General features: G+C 45.6%; 2 protein-coding genes across 2 annotated transcripts; both read left to right on the top strand.

Annotated features, from left to right (window-relative positions):
• The first annotated feature begins 224 nt into the window (after positions 1-224).
• LOC146341492 (olfactory receptor 5G9-like) lies at positions 225-3,938 on the top strand. The gene is made up of 3 exons (XM_084807491.1): positions 225-1,184; positions 3,091-3,147; positions 3,921-3,938. The coding sequence occupies exons 1-3, from the start codon at positions 225-227 to the stop codon at positions 3,936-3,938; spliced, it is 1,035 nt and encodes a 344-aa protein (XP_084663617.1).
• Positions 3,939-15,524: 11,586 nt separating this feature from the next.
• On the top strand, positions 15,525-24,354 carry LOC146341491 (olfactory receptor 5BS1-like). Its single transcript, XM_084807490.1, has 2 exons — positions 15,525-16,472; positions 23,779-24,354. Exons 1-2 carry the CDS (start codon positions 15,525-15,527, stop codon positions 24,352-24,354), a joined length of 1,524 nt encoding a protein of 507 aa, XP_084663616.1.
• Positions 24,355-24,670: the final 316 nt, after the last annotated feature.

Below are 24,670 nucleotides of genomic sequence, written 5' to 3'. Positions count from 1 at the left end.
GTAAAGTGAAACACAAAGATCTGGAAGAGAATCCATTGAAGGTAAATCTTCTAAGTAACCCTATTTTTTTACTCATTGGCTGCCTCAGGTGTTGGTAAGGCGATAATAACACTGGGTAACAAATTTAAGGAAAGTGGAGAGTTGTACCATGATGATCTGCGATTCATTATACGTCACTTACTAAACATACTTATTTCTCTTTTTCCCTGTAGGACAAACTTTTGATGGAAACGGAAAACCAGACCACTGTAACTGATTTTGTCTTCTTGGGATTTTCATATGACCCACCAGTCCAAATTTTCCTCTTCTTGACATTCTTACTCATATATGTAGTAACACTAGTGGGAAATATTACAATTATGATGGTAATAAGGGGCAAAAGTAACCTCGACAGCCCAATGTACTTCTTCCTGAGTCATCTGTCTTTTATAGATATCTGTTTTTCTTCCATCACAGTGCCTAAGCTGCTGGTTAGCATTTATGCAAACCAGGCAATTTCATACAATAGCTGTATCACCCAGATGTTTTTTATCTTACAAATAGCAACCACTGAAATTTTAATACTTGCAGCAATGGCTTATGACCGATATGCTGCCATCTGCAAGCCCCTGCATTATGTCCAAATCATGAACAAGGCCTTTTGTAGATGGCTGGTGGGTGGTGCATGGGCAATCAGTTTCTTTCATGCCATGGCAAATACATTACCTGTACTGAACCTAGTGTTCTGTGGCCCAAACATTATCAAGCATTTCAGCTGTGAACTTCCATCTTTACTTGTGTTATCCTGCACAGAAACTTTCTCAAATAGCATTATGTTCTTACTTTCTGCTGGCGTACTCATTTGCTCTTCACTGTTTGTTATTTTATTGTCCTATATCAATATTGTCACTTTGATCCTGAAGATGCGTTCAGCAGAAGCTAGAAGAAAAATGTTCTCCACTTGCAGTTCCCACCTCCTTGTTGTGCTTCTACTGTATGGCACTGGCTGCCTTAGGTATATGAGGCCCAGCTCAGCCTCCTCAGTAATTGTGGATGAATACTTTTCCATTCAATACAGCATTTCAACTCCCATGTTGAACCCCATTATCTACAGCCTCAAAAACAGGGAAGTGAAGGAAGCCATCAAGAAATTAATCAAGAAACTAGTCAAGAAGGGCACTGATTCCTTCTGTTATGTAAAATCGGTAAAATTAAGCAAACCAGAAAATATATTGTCATTGAGCTAACAAATAGCTTGAGGCTGCCGCACAAGCTCTGACCCCTTCTGGATAGAGAAATCCTGGCCATGGTTTTCCACCCTCTGTGAACCTCTGGGTAAGAATACTGAAATACAGTGCAGATGGGGATATCTGAATGAAGCATAGATGCTAGGCTACTAACTCTGGAACCTTTGTTAGGAACATATCTTCCAGGTGCTTAAAGAGCTCCACTGTCTACCAGCCCAAATCCAAGTATAGTTCAAAGTGCTGGTGCTTCCTTTGAAAGCTTAACACAGTTTAGCATCAGGTTACCTGATGAGATACTGCTCCCACATTTATCTGCCCTTGCCCATGTCTGGAGGACTTGATACATAAAGATGAAGCAGGTGGCAACTGGAAAGGGCCCTTTGTGATAACTGTGTATGGAATTTTCTCTCCCGGGAGACTCACCTGACACCACCCTTCAGTGTCGCAGGAAGACCCATTTTCTCAGGCATCTAAACATCTGAAGCACCTGTAAGATCTGATCTTTTTTATCGTTGCTATTTTAACCTGTTCCTTTATTATTTATTGATAGCTCTGATTTTGTAGGGGTTTTCATGAAGTGAACTGGCCTGGTATGATCCCTTATTAGATGGATAAGCAAACATCCATATCAATGAATTCAAAATATTCTCACTTGTACAGGTAATGCAGAATGTATTGGTACTTACGGCCTTTTTGTTGCTATTGTGCATGTCACCAGAAGGCGCAAACCATGAGATTGCAAGAGAAACAGCCCTGAAGTGGGTGGAGAGAAGAAATCATTGGGCCAGAAGCACATGGTGGGAAAACTGAAACTTTCCACTCTATACAAAGTACACAAGAAGGCCAGAAGCCACCTCTATGTGCTCTCTTCCAGGTTAAGGGTCCCTATGTTTGTTCTACAACAAAGGTGAATGCAAAGCATTCACGAGTGTGATGCATGATGAAGGACTTAACCCTTTTCTGTTGTGCCATGGTTCCCTTGAACATGGTTCCCCAATTCCACCCAGCCAGCCTACACTTGGTATGCAATAGCGAGGAGCATAGCAGCAATTAGGAGAGTGTTCATGAAGACCGTGGTGTGGAGGACAGACTTAACCCTGTTTCCCTGCACTTTGGTACTGGGTCTGACTGATCCCCATCCCACCAACCTGGCCGTTATTTAAAAATGGCAACACCAAAATAACTACACTTTCATAGCTTTTACACATATAAAGTATGATCTGCTTGGGATCTAAATCTATTTCCTTCAGGGGGAAACAGGCATCAATCTGTTTGTGTGTGTGTGTGTGTGTATGTTAAATTATACTATGGAAATAATCCTTAAAAAACATATACAGAAGAAGATTAACAGGCAATGGATCTTCTCTATGAAGCCACCACATATAGCTGCTGGGCTATGGTCAGCTTGCAAAACTGTGCAAAATCCCTCCCTCAAATTTCAGTTAGCTAGGTGAACCTGGGCCACTGCAGGGCTAAAAATGAAGCGATGGTACAGAACCCGGCCGTAGCCAGTTTCCCACCATTCAGCAGTTGGGCTGACATCACGTGATATGAGGTAATGCCCTACTTCCCTGATCCAAGCATCTTGCATCCATCCAACCTGCCCCCTCCCCCCGATGTATGTGTGTGTGTTGACCTAGGATTGTTAAAGGGCAAGTCCCTGGTTTTGCAGGTGCACTCGCAATTTGAGGTGATCTGGCACTGCTGGTCTGGAATCATTATACTTTGGTTTACTTTCTTCTCCATAGAGTCTGGAGGGGTGATAGAGACTCATGGGGTCTCAAAAGCACTAGAAAAAAAAGATGAACATGGATATATGGCTTGCACTGGTGGATCTTGGAGGGGGGATTGATTCTGCACCCAGATCTTCACTCTCAGGTTGAACCATAAATGGAAGAAGAGATTCAACCTTCTGGTGACGGTAATGACACATTCCTTTTGGATCTGTGTGGAGGCCTGCAGGATACATTGCACAAGTGGGGGTGAGTGAGTAAGGGGTCACTATCTTGTAGGAAAAATCCAAGTAGAGATAAGGGAGGTGAGCATCCTTTTGATCCCATATGGTGACTGGTGATTCCCAAAGCATTCCATGAAGGAGTGTGGACCCATGGGAAAGGTCCAGATCACCTTTGGAACTATCTTGCCTCATCCACTTGGCTTTAGGGGGCCTGGAAGATGGTGACATGGGAAGTCCTTCCTACTCACATTGAGTAGGTGTAGCCAGGAGGAGGGCTGGTTACAAGCACAATAGTCCTGACAGCCACGATAGACTCTCCCAAGGCACACAGTTTAGTTGCTTGGCAGTTAGATTTATTCCCACAGAGACTCCCTGGCAGATCATAATATGTAATTAATACATGTGCCTCTATTATTTCAACTCATTTGTCCTTGTCTAGCCTCTGTATATCGGCCTCCACATGGAGGTTTGATGATTACATATCTATAGCTATCCATGAGTGAGCTGTCATGGAACATGAAAAACATGCACCTAATGATTCCTCTGTAATAATTAGCCCCAGAACATGATTGTAAATGCAAGAACAGCTCTTTCTAACTGGTCTCTGAAGCTAGCATATCCCACATTCCAGATTTCTTCTCATACTGCTTCTGTTTGCCTACTTTAATGAATGTTCATTCATCTGTATTTGAGAGGTTTTCCTGTGTTTGGGTTTCTTCTTTTTTCCATCTTCCCAGAAACACTGGAACATTTAGGCCAAACAAAAAAAGTTAGTGGGGGGGGGGGGTTGCATCAGGAAGGTCCATGCTTGACTGAGGTTTCGTTAAGATTTATTTTTAAGTTATTCATAGGCCATGAGAGATTCTGACTGATCCTACCTCTGCTTTGCTGGACTCCCTGTATCTACAATGCATCATATAAGCATTACAACATTTGCTTAGGAAGGAGTCCTTTATGAGCAATCAGTCTCCATTGGAGGAAATCCTTCCAATGTAACCTGAAACAGAACAGCATTGATATATGAATTGTGCGGTGCAGTGTCTAATTGTGTCTATGTTGCAAATGAAAGGAACAAACCACGGACACCATCTTAAATGGGTTATTAGATTGCCCACAACGCTGTTGATTTGAATAGGATTGGCAGAAGCATAGGGCATGTATCCCCCATCAGGCAGCCTGCCGGGTGCCTGATATTCCTCCCTGGCCCACCTGCCAGGAGCGTTGGTGATGGGTGGAAGGGTCAGAGTCCCACCACAGTGCAGACTGTGAATGTGAACCCTTTTCCTCCACCCTGGATATGACATGCCTGCACCCACCACGCTGGCTTGGTCTTGGTCCCACACCCACCCAGATCCCTTAAGGAGATCCCACCACAGGAAAGGGGGGAGCCCAATCCCGCTCTCCCTCCCAAATTGATCCAGCCAAATGCCTATCACGACCAACAAAGTTGTGACATAAACAATACGATTCTACCAAAAGACCACTCAAATAGCTCAACTTATTTAAACATGACTATTCTTGCAATGAGGAAGGCGAAACCCCCCTCCCTTTCTTGCCTATAGAAGACAGGTAAAATCCCGTCCCAGCCCCATTACTGGCGACTGACTTCTGTCCATTGTAAGATCTACTATTATCAGATGTGGTGGGTGGGGAAGCCGGCAACAGCGAAGGCGCCAGCAAACGCAGGAGTCCTCGCTCTTTTGTGAACCTCATATGGCCAAGAGAGGGAACTGCCTACCGCTGTTCCCGCCCGTGGAGACAATCAGTTTTTTTATTGGCTCGGCACTCATGCCAAGGGGAGGTGCTGCTGCTGCCCAGGATCTCCTCAGCTCTCTTCCTTTCCCGCTACAGGACCAGTGCATGCTCACAATGGAGGCTTCCCGGAAAGCAGGGAACTGCATATGTGAAACTTTGGGGGTATCTAATAATGATAAGAACTGCATATTTTTAGAAGTGATATTTGAATCTAGTATGACTAAGATGACAGAAATGTAAAAATTGGACTCTGTGGTTCATACAACATTTGTTTTGTCATTGAAACCATTTTTTAATGTTAATGGGGACTCAAAAATTGGCTAGTGCAATGTGAATTCATGACAGCCATTTTGGATTCCAATATGGCAGCTGCTCACACTATTTGCGAAGTTGGCAGCACAACATTTCTGTCATCAATGACTCCTATAGTGTAAAACTTTTAACTGCTAGTTTTCCTCGTTACTGGATGCACTGAAAGGACTAACTAGGGATGTAAGAAAGTCACTTACCTTTCGCAGATTATGTTGATGGTGGGGGGGAGGTGTTCCATCCCTCCCCCCGGAATCCTCGACGAGGGGGAGGCAATCCGTTCCTCCCCCCCGGAATCCTCTGCAGCCGGCTGTGCTCTGCGGTAGTTCCGTGGAGCAGCCGGCCAAGCCCAGCCAGGCCAGAGCCGTCCAAAGCTGGATTTCCAGCTGCGGAGGGCTCTGGGGAAAAAAAAACCCGCGTATGCAAATGGCGGTGGCTATGGCCGCCGCCATTTGCGTTCCTTATTTATGCTGTCTTAATCTACGTAAATATTTACGTAGACTATGACGGCGAAAATAAAGGGGAATGCAAATAGTGTAGCGGGCGCTATTTGCATCCTGTTTTGATTCACCGTTTTAGCCTACGTAAATATTTACGTAGGCTAAAACAGCAAATCAAAAAGGGACGCAAATAGCGCCCGCTACACTATTTGCATTCCCCTTTGTTTTCGCCCTCATAGTCTATGTAAATATTTACGTAGACTAAGCTGGGCAAAAATATGGAACGCAAATGGTGGTGGCCATAGCCGCCACCATTTGCATACATGGGTTTGTTTGTTTTTAAACCCACCCAGCCATGGTAGGCTACGTAAAGATTTACGTAGCCTATCACGTCGTTTTTTTTTTTTAAACCCAGCCATGATAGGCTACGTAAATCTTTACGTAGCCTATCACATCTTGTAAAAAAACAACAACAACCCCCCCCCCAAGATTGCAAATGGCGGTGGTGGCAGCCGGTCGGAAGACCAGCCGCCACAGCCACAGCCACCGCCGCCACCGCCGCAGCCACGCTCGGAAGATCCGCCCCAGGTAAGTCTCGTCCTGGGGGGGATCCGCGGGGGGGTAGCAGACCGTTCCACCACGGAGTTCGGGGGGCCGAATGCACTGGCATTCGGCCTCACCAAGATCCGTGGCAGAATTATCTGACATCCCTAGGACTAACATCATCTGTTTTGCCTTGTATTAATTTATGACATACACGTTTTGCGAGGAGCTTTAGATAAGGCATTCACAGGTTCATATGACTGCTGTACATTTCAAAGATACATCTTTCATGAAGATGCCTAAGACACCCCCATTTTGTACAAAAGGCTTATTGTGCAAAGAATTTAGCAAATGGAGTATAACTGAAATATGTTTCCTGCACAAACATTGTGGGCATCCCCTTAGTCGATTCATTATTAAACTCTAAATATACTGTCCCAAAGGAAACAATTAGTGATGTCAGATAAAATCCCAGAATACAAATCCATGTTTTAAATGACTCTATGAACTCTTTGCAACTAGGGGCAAAAATAACATTATAAAACCACAAGAAGTCCAGTTACATAGTTACCTGGTTATGGCATCAGTTGTTTTCACTGAACATCTAGAAGGAGAGAGATTCAAAATAGAGACTAGTGTAGAAGAGAGAGGGTGGCCGAGAAACAAATATTTTGAGCAATGATTCCTTATTTTGCCTTGTTCTTGTGAGAAGAATTTCAGGTATGTTTTCTGAGTCTTGCAAGACTTTCCTAAGAGTAACTCTGTGACCCCCACCCCACCCCACCCCCGCATAGAACATTCAGCTTTTTGCTGCTAACAATATTGTGCAATTCAGTCCATTTTAGAGAATGAGGATGCACAATATACAGTATTGTTTGTTTTTTCATTGGATACATGATAAGAGACCTAGTTATGGTGGATGTGAAATAGCTACATGGTTTGTGATTTGAACTGTGATCTCTCCTTAAACTTGATGGATGCACAATATCTAGTCAGCCTTTGTGTTTAATGGAGAATATGATGATATGGTGTATAATATTTAGGGTGGATCCATGCAGAATTGTAATATCCAGTTTCAAAGGGAAAGAGGATAAGAATTATGTAGGGGTGCACGAAACCCACTTACCTGTCCTCGAAGCTTTTCGCGGTGGGGGGGAGGCGCTTCGCTGCTCCCCCCGCGAAGTTCAGGCCGGGGGGGGGGGTTTCCTGCCTTGCCTGGCTGAAATTCAGGCTGGGGAGGAGGTGCCTCGCCTCGCCCGGCCACGAACTAAAAAGTAAAAAAAAAACACGCCCCCATGATAGGCTACGTGATGGTTAACGTAGCCTATCATGGCTATATCTGCAAAGTCAGCCGTGATAGGCTACGTAAATCGTCACGTAGCCTATCACGGGTGACTTTAAAAAAAAAAAGCGCGTACGCTAATGGCGGCCCCCATAGAGAGCCGCCATTCGCGTTCCTTATTTGGTCGCTGTAGTCTACGTAAATCTTTACATAAAGAATACGCTATTTGCATTGCCCTTATTTTCGCCGTAGTCTACGTAAAGATTTACGTAGACTACAGCGACCAAATAAGGAATGGGAATGGCGGCTCCCTATGGGGGCCGCCATTATCCGTACGCGCTTTTTTTTTTTAAAGTCACCTGTGATAGGCTACGTGACGATTTACGTGGCCTATCACGGCTGACTTTGCAAATCTAGCCGTGACGTTAATCGTCACATAGCCTATCACAGGGGTGTTTTTTTTTTCTTTTATTGGAATGGCGGTCGAAAGACCGGCTGCCGCTCCCGCCCCGGACGAAGACCCGCTGATTCGCCGGCCGGACCCACCGCTGGGAGGGACATTCGGCAAAGGTAAGTCCCGTCCCGGGGGGGAGTGCGGGGGCGGGGGGGGTGCGGAGAATTTCTCCCCGAAACTTGTTTGGGGGGCCGAACACGTTGGTGCTCGGCCCCCCGAAGTTTCGGGGAGAAATTCTCCGCCAACCCTAGAATTATGTGCTATTAAGGGAGTAATCCTATCCATGTTTAGACTGAAACAGGTCCTATATTACCCAACATTTCTGAGAATGCTGAGAGTTGTAGGACTTTTTCTGTCTAAATGTGACAGGCTTGTGCCACAAGACATGTTTCTGTACATTGAAATTGTCCTAGTGCTCAATAAAGAGCACGTGCTGGGAGATATCTGAAAATCCTACCCTTGCAAAACACAATTTCTCTACTTTTGCAGATGTGACGTGAACATATCATATCACGTTTGTCTATCTGTGGAATATCTGTGGGAATGATAGGGCATGTTTTACACATCTCTCATTGCTGGTTGTGAATCACAAATCTTGTGACCTCTCCTTTTGTCAGGCACACCATGCAAATATACATCCTAGAGAAAAATAGAAACCAAAGTGCTTTCTACTTGCATGGTACCAACTAATACCATCTGATCCTTGGCTGGATTGGAAGGAGATGACTCTCTTTGTATAGGAAAAGTAGTAAATAATGTAATCATGGAAGTTCTGACCCTAAATTTATATTGCTTTTCTTCTCTTTAGTTGCAACTGACCTGAGATGGTGAAATTTGGGAACTCTGATCTAGTGTGAACCTTTTTGCCAAGGTAAGAATCTTATATCTTGACTTTCTTCATTTCACTCCTGCCCATGAGTAATATCCCATGTGCATGCACACGCACGCACGTGCACACACACATGCACACACACGCACACACACACACACACACACACACTTATACTGGTGTCATGCAGAATGTGTTTTTGCACAGTTTTTAATGTGTGAACATGCGCATCACTAATATAAATGTGGGAAGACATGATGGAACTGGAGGCTGAGGCAAATGGAAAATGCCCTGCATTCTGTACAAAATTCATAAATTGAAAAACAGAAACGAAAGAGAGAACAATGAGTTAGGTAACAGAAGGAAGACCAGGTTATTCTGACAGTGTGGGCTGCAGGTGGTAAGATCACCAGTATAGTATATGGATTGAAACTAATGATAACATAATTGACTATACAGAGTTTTGTTTGGCATAAGGCAAGGACCCAGCTTTCTAATAGACTGACTTCTGTCAAGCAAATTACCCATCCTGCATGCTTGGGGTGGCAGGGAGTTGAGGGGTAGAATGCAGTCTCAGGCCAACTACAACACAACGTGATACCAGAATTCTTTGAAGAGAATTATACCAGAATACTTTAAAGATATCAGAAGCAGAAAACCGGTGGGGGATGCAGCTGTACTGTTGGATGACAATGCAGTTAAAGGAGTAGTAGGAGGAGGTCAAGGAGACTGCAGAGAAGCTGAATGAATTTGTATCATTGGTCTTCACTGCAGAACATATAGGACAGATACCTGTGCCTGAACTGATGTTTTCAGGAAGCGAGTCTAAGGAACTGAAGCAAATACTGGTGACAAAAGATGACATTCTCAACCTTATTGACAAATTGAAAGTTAAATAGTTAATCACTGGGCCCAGATATCCACCCTAGAGTTCTTCAAGAACTCAAACATGAGATTGCTGATATTCTAATGAAAATGTGCGACATATCCCTTAGATCAGCCTCTGTACCAGAGGACTAGAGAATAGCCAGTGTAAAACCAATTATTAAAAAAGGGATCCAGGGGGAATCCCAGCAATTACAGGCCAGTTAGCTTAATGTCTGCTCAGGGTAAATTGGCTGAAAGTATTATTAAAGATACAGTTAGAAAGCATATAGATGGACACACCCTGCTGAAAAAGAATCAACATGGCTTCCGCAAAGGTAAGTTCTGTCTCATTCACCTTTTAATGTTCTTTGAGATTGTCAATAAACATGCAGACAGCGGTGATCCAGTAGACATTGTCTACTTGGTCTTGCAAAAGGCTTTTGACAAAGCTCCTCACCAAAGACTCCTGAGCAAGCTTACCAGTCATGGAATAATGGGAGTGGTGTCTTTTGGATCAGTAAATGGTTAAACTTAAAGAAAAGAAAGTGGAGAATAGGAATAAGTGGTAAATTCTCCCAATGGATAGAAGTAAATAGTGGGATCCCACAGGGAACTGTATTGGGACTAATAGTTTTCAACTTATTCATAAATGATCTGTAATTAGGAGTGAGCAGTGGGCATGGCCAAGTTTGCCAATGACACCAAATTGTTTAGTGTGTTTAAAACTTAAAGGGATTGTTAGGAGCTTCAAAAGGATCTCTCCAAACTGGGAGAATGGGCATCCAAATGGCAAATGTGATTCATAGTAAGCAAATATAACCTGATTGGATCTGAGCTAGCAGTCATCAACCAAGAAAGAGATCTTAGGGTTTTGGTGGACAGCTCCATGAAAATGTCAACCCAGTGTAGCTGCTGTAAAAAAAGTAGGGATGGCGGAGAATTTCTCCCCGAAACTTCGGGGGGCCGAGCGCCAACGTGTTCGGCCCCCCGAACAAGTTTCGGGGAGAAATCTGCCGCCCCCCCCGCCCCCCGCCCCCCCCCCCCGGGACGGGACTTACCTTCCCTGAATGTCCTTCCCGGCGGCGGGTCCGGCTGGCGGTTCATCAGGTGTTCGAGCGGGGCGGCAGCGGCAGCCAGTCTTTCGACCGGCTGCCGCCGCCGCCATTGCAATAAAAGAAAGAAAAAAAAAGTCCCCTGATAGGCTACGTGACGATTCACGTAGCCTATCACGGCTAGATTTGCAAAGTCAGCCGTGATAGGCTACGTCAATCGTCACGTAGCCTATCACGGGTGACTTTAAAAAAAAAAAAAAAGTGTGTACGGATAATGGCGGCCCCCATAGGGAGCCGCCATTCCCATTCCTTATTTGGTCGCTGTAGTCTACGTAAATAGCGTTGCCCTTATTTTCTCCGTAGTCTACGTCTACATTTACGTAGACTACAGCAACTAAATAAGGAACGCGAATGGCGGCTCCCTATGGGGGCCGCCATTCGCGTACGCGCTTTTTTTTTTTTTTTTAAGTCACCCGTGTTAGGCTACGTGACGATTCACGTAGCCTATCACGGCTGACTTTGCAGATCTAGCCATGATAGGCTACGTGAATCATCACGTAGCCTATCAGGGGGCATGGGTTTTTTTTTACTTTCGCGTTCGTGACCGGGCGAGGCGGCAAGCCTCCTCCCCGGCCTGAATTTCGGCCGGGCGAGGCGGGAAGCCTCCCCCCCAGCCTGAATTTCGGCCGGGCGAGGCGGGAAGCCTCCCCCCCCAGCCTGAATTTCGGCCGGGCGAGGCGGGAAGCCTCCCCCCCCAGCCTGAACTTCGCGGGGGGAGCAGCGAAGCGCTCCCCCCCACCGCGAACAAGCTGCGAGAAAAGGTAAGTGACTTTCGTCCACCCCTAAAAAAAAGGAAACTTCGTGTTCTGCATAAGTAGGAAAAGAATTTGCGTCCCTGCCTTTTACCGGAATAGGTTACGTAAAGATTTGCATAGCCTATCACGGCAAAAGGCAGAGACGCAAATGGCATAGCGGACACGGTTTGTATCCCTGTTCTTTGCCGTGATAGGCTACGTAAATCTTCACGTAGCCTATCATGGCAAAAGGCAGGGACGCAAATGGTGTCCGCTATGCCGGATGCCATTTGCCTCCGAAGACAGGCAGTAGCGGCTGGCAGCGGACAGCAGCAGACAGACGGTGGCACATAGGATCTGGCCAGCATGGATTCCCCTGGGTTACAGAGGTGAGTCTTTTGTTCCACTGCAGACTCCGGGGGAATCCTCATTGGAGTCCATGGCGGAATTCTCCACCATCCCTAAGTAGAACACATTAAAACAGTAACTAAAACATTGCTGTGGGAAAGACACAGGAAAGCCTGAAGGTGGTGGCCAGTGGCAGCAACAGTACTCTGGGTCCTTTTAGCTGGGACCAGGAGCTGCAGCAGCATAGCCGTCTGCTGCCAGGAGGATCATGCATGGAGCAGCGGCCCAACACCTAGCTCATTGGAGTTCTCAGTGTGAGACATCAACCTACCAGTTCTTCAAAGAGCTGCACCAGTTCTGCTGAATGATGCATGGCACAGCACTCTGGAGCACCGTACATTATTGCCTAACTCTGCTGCAGGAAATCCATAGCAGGAAAGCAGCCAGTGAAGCTCTTCTGAGAGCCCACCCAAGTGCAGCAGCCCAAATGCTTCACTGTGAGGGGCCTTCCTCATAGTTAGGCATTAAGGGGGCCTTGGAGATTGCCTCTGCTCCTGCTGCAACACATCCAGTCTTCAGGCCCACTCTCACCCAGAATGTCTCACTAGCAAGAGACATTCATGATGAGAAATGCGTCCAGAAGAGTGGAGGATGATGGTGACCATCGGAGATGTGGAGAAGGCAAAGACAGGTGGTGGAGGAGGAGGAGGCCAGGGGTGAAACATGGGGAAGGGAAAGTGAAGAGTAGATGAGGAGGATGGGAGGCAATAGTGGCAGTGGCAGCCAAGAGGGAGGTGGGTAGGAGGGAGTTGAGTAATGGCAGCAGTGGGGACTGCTGGAGGACAGAAGACAATGAGGAAGAGGGCAGTGCTGGTTGCAGGAACAAGGCTTACCTGGGGCAGATGTTCCAGATGGCTGCGGCTCCGGCGGCGGCTCCGGCGGCAGCGGCGGATGATCTTTCGACCAGCTGCCGTGGTCGCCATTTCCATCATGGTCTTTGCCATGATAGGCTACATAAGTCTTTACGTAGCCTATCACGGCAAGCCATAAAAAAAAAACACAACGGCGTACGAAAATGGTGGCAGCTAGGGCGACCGCCATTTGCATTCTTTATTTTGCGCTGTTTTAGTCTACATAAATATTTATGTAAGCTATTCTAGGGATGTCACTTACCTTTTCGCGGATTATGTTGATGGTGGGGGGGAGGCGTTCCGTCCCTTCCCCCGGAATCCTCAACGGGGGGGGAGGCAATCCGTTCATCCCCCCTGGAATCCTCCACGGCCGGCTGTGCTCCACAGCAGTGCCGCAGAGCAGCCAGCCAGGCCCAGGCCAGAGCGATCCACAGCCAGATTTCCGGCCGCGGAGGGCTCTGGGTAAAAAAACAAAAACAAAACACATACGCAAATGGCATCGGCTATGGCCGCCGACATTTGTGTTCCTTATTTTTGGCCATCTTAGTCTACATAAATATTTATGTAGACTATGATGGTGAAAATAAAGGGGAACGCAAATAGTGTAGCGGGCGCTATTTGCGTCCCTTTTTGATTCGCCGTTTTAGCCTACGTAAAGATTTACGTAGGCTAAAACGGCAAATCAAAAAGGGATGCAAATCGCACCCACTACGCTATTTGTGTTCCCCTTATTTTCACTGACATAGTCTACGTAAATATTTATGTACACTAAGATGGCCAAAAATAAGGAACACAAATGGCGGCGGCCATAGCCACCGCCATTTGCGTACGCGTTTTGTTTTGTTATTTTACCCAGCCATGATAGGCTACGTAAATCTTTACGTAGCCTATCACGTCTTCTAAAAAAAACCCACAAAAAAATGACAAGACTGGAAATGGCAGCGGTGGCAGCCGGTCGGAAGACAACTCGCCGCCGCCATTGCCGCCGGAGCTGCTGCCGCCCGGAACATCCGCCCCAGGTAAGTCTTGTCCCACGGGGGATCTGCAGGGGGGGGGCAGGCCATTCGGCCACAGATTTTGGGGGGCCGAATGCACTGGCATTCGGCCTCACCAAGGTCCGTGGCGGAATTCTCTGACATCCCTAGTTATTACGGCAAAAAAAAGGGGAACGCAAATATTTCCATAGGCTAAAATGGTGAATAAAAAAGGAACGCAAATAGCGCCAACTACGCTATTTGCATTACCCTTTTTTTCACCGTAATAGTCTATGTAAATATTTACGTAGAGTAAAATGGCAAAAAATAAGGAACGCAAATGCCGGCGGCCATAGCCGCCGCCATTTGCGTACACCATTTTTTCTTTTTCCCCAGCTGTCATAGGCTATGTAAAGACTTATGTAGCCTATCACAGCTGCCTGGCTGGATGCAAATGGAGGCCACTATTGCAGCCACCATTTGCATCCGCACCAGCCAGTCCGTGGCCGGAAATCCGGCTGCGGACAGCCCGGGCCAGCTGCTCCGCGGAGCCGCCGCGGAGCCGAGCTGGCCATCGAGGATTCCAGGGGGGGAGGACCGGATTGCCTCCCCCCCATTGAGGATTCTGGGGGGAGGGATGGAGCACCTCCTCCACCACCACAAACACAATCTGCAACTAGGTAAGTGACTTTCGTACATCCCTAGATTCAGATGAATCCTGGAAAGGTTTCCACCATAGGGAATGTGCAACTGGACTTTGTGGATGTACTAGCGATGTCAGAGAATTCTGCCATGGATCTCAGTGAGGCTGAATGCCAGTGCATTCAGCACCCCAAAATCCATGGCGGAACAAAGCCGCACCACCCCGTGAAAGGCACGCGAAATGGAGCAGTTACCTGGTGCCGTTCGCACTGCTTTGTGAATGGTGGCCGCATCTGCGGCAACCATTTTCTTCCCCATTTTTGCCGTGATAGGAGACATAAATACTTAGGTAGCCTATCATGGCAACAAAGGGAATGCAAATGGCGGCCGCCATAGCTGCCGCCATTTGCGTCTGCAGGCTCCGCACGCCTGCTAATGCACCCGGCCAGCAGCTCCACGGAGCTGCCGCAGAGCAGAGCCAGCTGGGTTAGGATTTCAGGGGGAGGTGCAGAGCCACTCCCCCCCACTGCAAATCACCCCCTTTGAAAAGGTAAGTGACTTTCACACATCCCTAGGTTGTATCCACAACTGAGAAAATAAAAATGTAATCAGATGGATTTTTAAAAAAGAAATAATAATTAATTGAACACACACACACACGTATTGTGTGTGTGTGTGTGTGTATAGTAAAAACAACACACATCCAAAGTAAATCTGAAAGCAAACTCCCATCACAAACATACCTATAATGGGATATATTTGGGGACGGGGGAGATATAATTTTAAAATTTATTCTGAATGTGTTTTTACTGCAAAGAGAGAATAATCAAAGCAAGCCCCCCCCCCAGTGACAAAACATTAAAAATAAACAACTGAAATAATAATGGATTCCGAAATGTTCAGCCCTGCTTCAGTCAACATGTCCAGTACAGTGAAACCCAAACATCTGGAACAGAATCCATCAAAGTAAATGTTGTAAGTAACCCTATTTTTTTTACTCATTGCCTGCCTCAGGTGTTGGTTAGGAAATAACACTGGGAAACAAATTTAGGGAAACAGGGGATTTGTACTACGATGGTCTGCCACTTACTGAGAGTATATATTTCTCTCTTTTTTCCTATAGTTCAAACTTTTGATGGAAATGGAAAACCAGACCACCACTGTAACGTATTTTGTCTTCTTGGGATTTTCATATGATCCACCAGTCCAAATATTCCTCTTCTTAACGTTCTTCCTCATATATGTACTAACACTAATGGGCAACATTACAATTATCATGGTAATAAGGGCCAACGGTAACCTCAACAGCCCAATGTACTCCTTCCTGAGTCATCTGTCTTTCATAGATATCTCCTTTTCTTCCATCACAGTGCCTAAACTCCTAGTCAACATTTATGTAAGCCAGGAAATTTCATACAATAGCTGCATCACCCAGATGTTTTTTATCTTACTAATAGCAACCACTGAAATTCTAATACTTGCAGCAATGGCTTATGACCGATTTGCTGCCATCTGCAAGCCCCTGCATTATGTCCAAATCATGAACAAGGCCTTTTGTAGATGGCTGGTGGGGGGTGCATGGGCAACCAGTTTCTTCTATGCCATGGCAAATACATTACCTGTACTGAAGCTCATGTTCTGTGGCCCAAATATTATCAAGCATTTCAGCTGTGAACTTCCGTCTTTACTTGTGCTATCTTGCACAGAAACATTCCTGAATACCATTGTGTTCTTCATTACTGCTGGTATAGTTGGGTTTTTTTCATTCTTTGTTATTCTATTGTCCTATGTCAATATTGTCTCTTTGATACTAAAGATGCATTCAGCAGAAGCTAGAAGAAAAACCTTCTCCACTTGCAGTTCCCACCTCCTTGTTGTGGTTCTACTGTATGGCACTGGCTGCCTTAGGTATATGAGGCCCAGCTCAGCCTCCTCAGTAATCATGGATGAATACTTTTCCATTCAATACAGCATTTCAACTCCCATGTTGAACCCCATTATCTACAGCCTCAAAAACAGGGAAGTGAAGGAAGCCATCAAGAAATTAATCAAGAAACTAGTCAAGAAGGGCACTGATTCCTTCTGTTATGTAAAATCAGTAAAATTAAGCAAACCAGAACATATATCGTCATTGAGCTAACAGATAGCTTGAGGCTGCCGCACAAGCTTTGACCCCTTCTGGATAGAGAAATCCTGGTCATGGTTATCCACCCTCTGGATAAAAATATTGAAAAACAGTGTAGTTGGGGATGCCTGAATGAAGCATAGATGCTAGGCTACTAACCCTGGAACCTTTGTTAGGAAGATACCTTCCATGTGCTTAAAGAGCTCCACTGTCTACCAGCCCAAATCCAAGTATAGTTCAAAGTGCTGGTGCTTCCCTTTAGAGCTCCATACAATTAAGCTTCAGGTTACCTGATGGGCTATCTCTCCCAATATCTGTCTGCCCTTGCACATCTAAGGATAATGTGGTACAACGATGAGGCAGGTGGCAACTGGAATGTGGAAATATTCCTTTGTGATGATGTTTCATGGAATTCTCCCTCCTGAAGGACTCACTTGATTCCTCCCTTCAGTGCCACATGAAGACCCCTTTTCTCAGGCAGCTAAATGTCTGATGAGCCTGTAACATCTGATCTTTTCTACTGTTGCTATTTTCACCTGTTCTTCTATTATTTATTGATAGCTCTGATTTCATGGGGGTTCTTCATGAAGTGAACCAGCCTGATATGCTTGCTTATTAAATAAATAAGAAAACATCCTTCTCAATAAGTTCAAGATCTTGTTATTAGTGATGGGCAGATAACTTACCCCGTTCCAGCTGGGGCAGTCCCTGGACATGATCAATCCCTCCCTCCGGAGTCTGTCCAGGCCACGTTAATCCAGTTTAATCTACTAGCTTTACGGCTGTGAATGGTATCCATTACTCCATTTGTGTCCCTGTTTTTTCACATGATGGCTACGCAAATAATAATTTGCGTTCCCACTTGAGCCATCATAGGCTACGTAAATATTTATGTAGGGATGTACGAAAGTGAATTACCTTTCAGCAGATTATGCTGATGCTGGGGGGGAGGCGTTCCATCCCTCCCTCCAGAATCCTGGCCAGGCGGGGAGGCGCTCCATTCCTCCCCCCCCCGGAATCCTGGCTGGCCGGCTACGCTCTGCAGCGATTCTGCGGAGCCGCTGGCCGGCTCTGCCAGCAGCCAGACATCCGGCCGCTGTCTAGCAGGGACGCAAATGGCGGCAGCTACGTAAATGTTTACGTAGCCTATCACAGCTGATTTTAAAAACAACAACAACGCACGTACACAAATGGCGGCGGCCATGGCAGCCGCCATTTGCGTTCCTTATTTTGGCACGTCTTAGTCTACGTAAACATTTACGTAGACTAAGACGGTGAAAATAAGGGGAGGGCAAATAGCATAGACGCTACGCTATTTGCGTTCCCCTTATTTTTGCCGTCTTAGACTATGTAAATGTTTACGTAGACTAAGACATGCCAAAATAAGGAACGCAAATGGTGGCGGCCATGGCCGCCACCATTTGCGTATGCGCATTTGTTTGTTTGTTTGTTTTAAGTCAGCCGTGATAGGCTATGTAAAGATTTACGTAGCCTATCACGGTGTTTTTTTTTAAATCTAGCTGTGATAGGCTACGTAAATCTTTTCGTAGCCTATCACATTTTTTTTTTTAACTGGAGATGGCAGCGGTGGCAGCCAGTCGGAAGACCAGCCGCCGCTGCCGCTGCACCGCTGCCGCCACCACCCGGAAGATCTGCCCCAGGTAAGTCTCATCCCAAGCGGGGTGGGGGGGTCAGACCGTTCCGCCACCGATTTTGGGGGGGCGAATGCGCTGGCATTCGGCCTCCCTGAGATCTGTGGCGGAATTCTCTGACATCCCTATATTTACATAGCCTATCATGGGCTACCATAGGGATGCAAATGGTGTCCCCTATTCAGGATGCCATTTGCATCCACACCAGCCCAGCAGCAGCTGGAGCTGCTGCCGCTGCCACCACTGCCGGAGCTGAAGCCACTGCCGGAGCCGCAGCCAGGTAGGCTCTGCTTTTCGGGGCTTTCGCGGGGTGGTGGGGCGGGTTGCTCTTTCTACCACGGATTCCGGGGGAGTGAATTTACTGGAATTCGGCCCTCCTGGGATCCATGGAGGAATTCTCTAACATCCCAAAGAAGATGAAGAAGGACTGCAGATGACCACATAGATGTTTCAGATGGTGCAGAGGAGGAGATACAAGCATAAGAGGAAATAAGAAAGAGAAAAAGATAGCAAATGTTTCTAAAACAGAGTTAAGGGAATGGCCACAAAAGGAGAAAACAAGGAAAGGAATAAATATGGATTGAGTCATAAATAGGAAGAGATGAAATAATTATTGGCAGAAAGGGAAAAGAAAAACAAACAAATTGAGGGTGAGGGAATCTAAGGCAAGGATCCAACTTATGATGAAATTAGTTAGCTGACCACCCCAGGGAGGATAAGGAAGTTTAGTTTTCCTTTTATACTGTTCTAGTTTTGCTCATGTGTGTGTGTGTGTGTGTGTGTGTATTTCTGTCTCACAACTTTTTTCTCAAAATTTGTAAATTTGTCTAACTATCCTGTCTGTTCATATAAGACAACATTGTGACACTATAGTGATAAGCTTTGGAGATAAGAGCAGGGAGGAGGAAATCAAAAAGTACTGAAGGAGACACTGGCTCTTGGAAACATGAGCAAATAACCTTTCAGGTAGAGGGGATGTGGGGGGCAGGATTGGGAGAAATTGGAAAGAAGGAATAAGTAAAAGGGAAATAACAGGTAGTTTTTAGGAGAAAAGAGAAAAGTAGTAGAAGAAATGACAGGGAAAGGTGAAAAACAAGAAAGGGGAAGGAAAAAGAAAAAATAGGGGAGGAAATAAAATAAAAATTAAAATAAATATGGTACAGTGTACATCTCTGAATATAAGAGGAGAAGGGGATGGGGTAAAACAAACTTGAATGTATAAATTGATATCTGAAATGAAACCTGAGATATTAGTTTTTCAAGAACTTCATAAACCAAAGACGAACAGCTGGATATTGGACACCAGACAATGGGACATAAATTCTGACCTCCAGGATCTAGAAGAACTTGGGGGTAGGTATATTAATTAATGAGATAATTTTTCAATTAAAAAGAATGATGAAAGATAAAAAGTGGAGATATATAGTTGTAGAAGGGATATATAATAATAAAGGGCTAATAACATTGTCATCAGAAGATAGCCCTAACATGAATCAGTTATAATTTCTACAGAAGATCTTAGCTAAAGTTAACAGATTCTCAAAATCAGGAAAAAAAAAATCATTGCAGGAGATTTAAATTGGAGTCTGCATAGGGATGGCAGAGAATTTGTTTTGTTTTTTTACCCAGAGCCCTCCGTGGCTGGAAATCCGGCTGCAGATGGCTCTGGCCTGGGCCTGGCCAGCTGCTCCACGGAGCTGCCGTGGAGCACAGCCGGCCATGGAGGATTCTGGGGGGGAAGGAATGGATCGCCTCCCCCCCATCAAGGATTCCGGGGGGAGGGACGGAACGCCTCGCCCCCCACCATCAACATAATCCGCGGAAAGGTAAGTGACTTTCGTACATCCCTAATGTCTGCAGGGGGCAATGTCAATGGGCAATACAAAACAAAGAACAATGTCAAAGCAGGACAGAAGAGTGTCCTGATATATGGAAATTTTGAAAAAAAATGATATTTATGATGCTTGGATTGAAATAAACCCTAATGACTGTAGTCATACATATTTTTCAGAAATATATACAAGTTTTAGTAGGTTAGATACAATTTTAATGACAGAAACTTTTTTTACAAAGGCCTAAAAAAATTGGAAATTGGACAATAAAAGTAACAAACCATGCCCCAATCAAAATGTATGTTGAGATGGACCAAGAAATTAAAAGGGATTATATTTGGTGATTGAATCCCATATTATTAACTAAGGAAGATATTAAAGGTAAGATAAAAAGGAATAAAGAAAGATATTTTGAAGAAAATTAAACAGAAAACAATAGACACTATTAGATGGGAAGTGGGCAAGACAACAATAACAGGGGTTTGTATATAAAACAGCTAAGTTTAATAAAGAAAAAGGAGAAGGAGGAGAAGGAGAAGGAGACACTGGATCAAGAAATTATCAGACTAATGGAGCAGTAGAAGTATACCTGTCAGACTAGAATTAAAGAAGAAATGGAAAATTTGAGGAAAGAAAGAGTGGCATTAGAAATAAATAAAACAATGATAGACATGTTATATGTCAAGCAAATGTATTATGAGTTTACGGGAAAAACGCTCAAAATTGTTAGCGAACAAAGTCCAGAAAAAGAGAACTAAGAACAGAATTTGAGGTTTGAATACAAAAGAAGGAATTAAAACATGATCAAAAGGAAATGGGGAAATTATTACAAAATTATTATAAAGATCTTTATGAAGGGAAACAAATAGAAATAAAGTAGATTCAGGAATATCAAGACAAAACAAAAATACCCCCACTAAAAGAAGAACTGAAACAGTTTTTAGAAGCTGAGATAGAAGAGGATAAAGAAGCTATAAAAGATTTTAAAAAATAATAAATCTCTAGGCCGAGATGGATTTACTGGTGAATTTTATAGAGCATTTGTGGATGTTGGTGCCACAACTGAAGAAATTATATTGGGAAATACAGGAGGATACAACCTATAATAACATTGATACCCAAATTAAACAAAGATAAATGCAACCTAGTCTCCTATAGACCAATATCTATACTGAATGTGGATTATAAAATATTTACTAGGATATGGGCAAAACACCTGAAAGAAGATATTAGTGATTGTAGAGGCTCAGATCAATATGTTTTTTTAAAGGTTTATTGCAGATCCAATTCAGAAATTATTTAGTATGATTAATATTTGTAAGACAACAAAGGTCCCGTGTATCATAATGACACCTGATCTTTACAAGGCATTCTATACAGTTAATCCAAAATTTAGATTACGTCTGCTAAGGACACAATCCTATGGCCACTAGTCAGCAGCTAGATAGCTATAGGATAGGTCGGTTCCCAGAGAACCGATACCCATCCTGTCTCACGCCACCTCATAGGCAGCACAGATCAGCCCCGCACTCTGCATTAGTAAAAGCAGTGCAGAGTGGCAAAAATGGGGCATTCCTGGGAGCAGACAAGGGCAGGGAGGTCAGAAATGCCAGTACAACACATCCTATGTGTCGTCCAGCCACCCCTTCCCATGCTCCAAGGTCTCGGAGCTAGACAGCTGAAATTGTCTATCTAGCTGTGAAAGCAGGGTGGTGGGAGTGAGGAGGAGATCCTCTCCTCACCACTCCTCCTGCCCTGCACTGGATAGGCGGTTGCCCCCAGGGTTGGAGGTGACCATCAATCCAAATAGGATTGCTCCCTAAATAAGTATCATTTGGGAAATAAGTTTAAACTACAGGCGATATATGTACAAACAAGAGCAAAAATAAGGTACAATATATTAGAGACAGAAAAAATGTAGGGATGGGGGAGAATTTCTCCCCGAAACTTTGGGGGGCTGAGTGCCAATGTATTCGGTCCTCCGAAGGTTGTTCGGGGAGAAATTCTCCGCCCCCCGCCCGCCCCCCCTGGGATGGGACTTACCTTTTACGAATGTCGCTCCCGGCGGCGGGTCCCCGCAGCGGTTCGGCAGGTCTTCGTCAGGCTGCCGCCGCTGCCATTACAAGAAAAGTAAAAAAAAAAAAATACGCCCCTGTGATAGGCTACGTAACGATTAACGTAGCTTATCACGGCTAGATTTGCAAAGTCAGCCGTGATAGGCTACGTTAATCGTCACGTAGCCTATCACGGGTGACTCTGAAAAAAAAAAAAGCACGTACGCAAATGGCGGCCCCCATAGGGAGCTGCCATTCGCGTTCCTTATTTGGTCCCTGTAGTCTACGTAAAGATTTATGTAGACTACGGCGAAAATAAGGGCAACGCTATTTGTATATTTGTATACAATAAGTGTATATTTTTAGAAGTGATATTTGAATCCAATATGACCAAGATGACAGAAATGTTACAGTTAGTGTGGTTCATACAATGTTCGTTTTGTCACTGAAACTAATTTTTATCATTATTGGGGACTCAAAAATTGACTAGTACAATGTGAATTCATGACAGCTGTTTTGCATTCCAATATGGCAGCTGCTCAAACTGGTTACCAAGTTGGCAGCATAACTTTTCTGACATGAAGAATGCAATGTCTCCTATAGTGTAAAACTTTTAACTGCTAGTTTTCCTTGCTACTGGAGGCACAGAAAGGACTAGCATCATCTGCTTTCCCTTGTATTGATTTATGACACAAACTTTTTGCGAGAAGCTTTAGATAATGCATTCACAGCTTCATATGACTGTTGTACATTTCAAAGGTACATCCTCCATGGGGATGCTTCAGACACCCCCATTTTGCACAAACGGATGATTGTGCAAAGAATTTAGCAAATGAGGTATAACTGCAATATGTTTCCTGCACAAACATAATGTGTACCTCCAAAGTCGATTCATTATTAAACTTTACATATTCTGTCCCAAAGGAAACTATTAGTGATTTCAGATGAAATCCCAGCATACAAATCCATGTTTTAATTGACTTTATGAACTCTTTGCAGCCAGTGGTAAAAATAACATTATAAAACCCCAAGAAGCTCAGTTACATTTTTACCTGATTATGGCGTCAGTCGTTTTCACTGAACATCTAGCAGGTGACAAATTCAAAATAGAGGGTAGTGGGGAAGAGAGAAGGCGGCCGATAAATATTTTGAGCAATGATTCTTTACTATATGTTGTTGCTGTGAGAAGAATTGCAGGTAGGTTTTCTGAGTAATGCAAGAGTTTCCTAATACTTACTGTGCGACCGCCCTTCATCAAACATTCAGCTTTTTGATGTGAAAGATTTTATGCAATTAAACCCATTTTGAAGAACAGGAGCACACAATATTTACTTAGTGGTTTTTAACTGGATACACGATGAGAGACCTAGTTATGGTGGATGTGAAATAGCTATTTGGTTTCTGGTTTGAACTGTGATCTTTCCTTATACCAGATGGTTACACAATAGCTAGTCAGCCTTTGTGTGTAATGGATAATATGATGATATGATAAATAATATTTAGGATGGATCCACGCAGAAATGCCCTCACCCCGGCGCCAGCTTGTCTGGCCGAAAGGGGGGGGCATTTGGGCAGGTGGGGTGACAAGACGCTTGTCGCGCCGGCAGGAGCGCCGGTGGCTGTGCCGGCAGCACTTACCCGGGGGAGGCGTCTGTTGCCCGCTCCTCGTGCGCAGCCCCCCCGGCCAAGACTCGCCTCCGAGTGCCCGCCCCCCTTCTTTTTGCCTCCTCAGGTGGCTGCTGTGCGCCTGCGCCGCCTCGGCCCCGGGGTTGCTGGCGCTCGCAGCGGGGGCGCGTGTGCGCATGCGCCACCCCCTTGGCCGGCGCTTGCTGCCCGATGGGGGCACCGGCGCACACCCAGGCTCAGCGCATCCTCGGGCGCTCTCCTGGTGTGGTGCCCGCGCTCCCGGCGGCCAAGCTTCCGCCACCCCCGCTCGCCTCCTCAGGCGGATTGCCACGCGCCTACACCACCACAGCCCCGGGGTTGCCGGCACTTGTGGCGGAGGTGCATGTGCATGAGCGCCGCCCCCTCAGCCGGTGCTTGCCGCCCATCGGGAGCACCGGTGGCTGTGCGGGCGCACGCCTGGGCGCGGCAGCGCCTAGTGCGCTCCCCTGCCGGGGCGCCCACACTCCCGGCGGCCGTGCGCCCACCCCCCTCACTTGCCTCCTCAGGCGGATTGCTGTGCGCCTACACCGCCGCGGCCCCAGGGTTGCCAGCGCTCACGGTGGGGGCGCATGTGCGCAAGTGCAGCCCCCTCGGCCAGCGCTTGCCACCTGTCGGGAGCGCCGGTGGCTGTGCCCTTATATAGCATTGCCCTTATTTTTGCTGTAGTCTGAGTAAATCTTTACATAGACTACCCGGGCCCAAATAAGGAACGCAAATGGCGGCGCCCATGGGCGCCGCCATTTGCGTACGCGCTTTTTTTCCCAAAGTCACCCGTGATAGGCTACATAATGATCTACGTAGCCTATCATGGCTGACTTTGGAAATCTAGCCGTGATAAGCTACGTAAATCGTCACGTAGCCTATCACGGGTGTGTGTTGTTGTCTTTTTACATTTACTTTGTAGTGGTGGCGGTGGCAGCCGGTCGGAAGACCGGCTGTCGCCCCCGCCCCCACGGAAA

This window comes from Heloderma suspectum, chromosome 6, assembly GCF_057233095.1.
Source record: "Heloderma suspectum isolate Gila_16-S chromosome 6, 16-S_ref, whole genome shotgun sequence".
NCBI classification, from domain to species: Eukaryota; Metazoa; Chordata; class Lepidosauria; order Squamata; family Helodermatidae; genus Heloderma; species Heloderma suspectum.
The sequence above is the reverse complement of the archived record's forward strand: the minus strand, read 5'-3'. Positions and strand labels throughout refer to the sequence as shown.

Excerpts from the sequence above, each read along its gene's own strand:
- LOC146341492 (XM_084807491.1), top strand. The coding sequence starts at position 225 with ATGGAAACGGAAAACCAGACCACTGTAACTGATTTTGTCTTCTTGGGA. Across the intron at positions 1,185-3,090 it reads CCTTCTGTTATGTAAAATCG|ATCTTCACTCTCAGGTTGAA; the intron begins GTAAAATTAAGC and ends TTCTGCACCCAG.
- LOC146341491 (XM_084807490.1), top strand. The coding sequence starts at position 15,525 with ATGGAAAACCAGACCACCACTGTAACGTATTTTGTCTTCTTGGGATTT. Across the intron at positions 16,473-23,778 it reads GCACTGATTCCTTCTGTTAT|GTGGCTGCTGTGCGCCTGCG; the intron begins GTAAAATCAGTA and ends TTGCCTCCTCAG.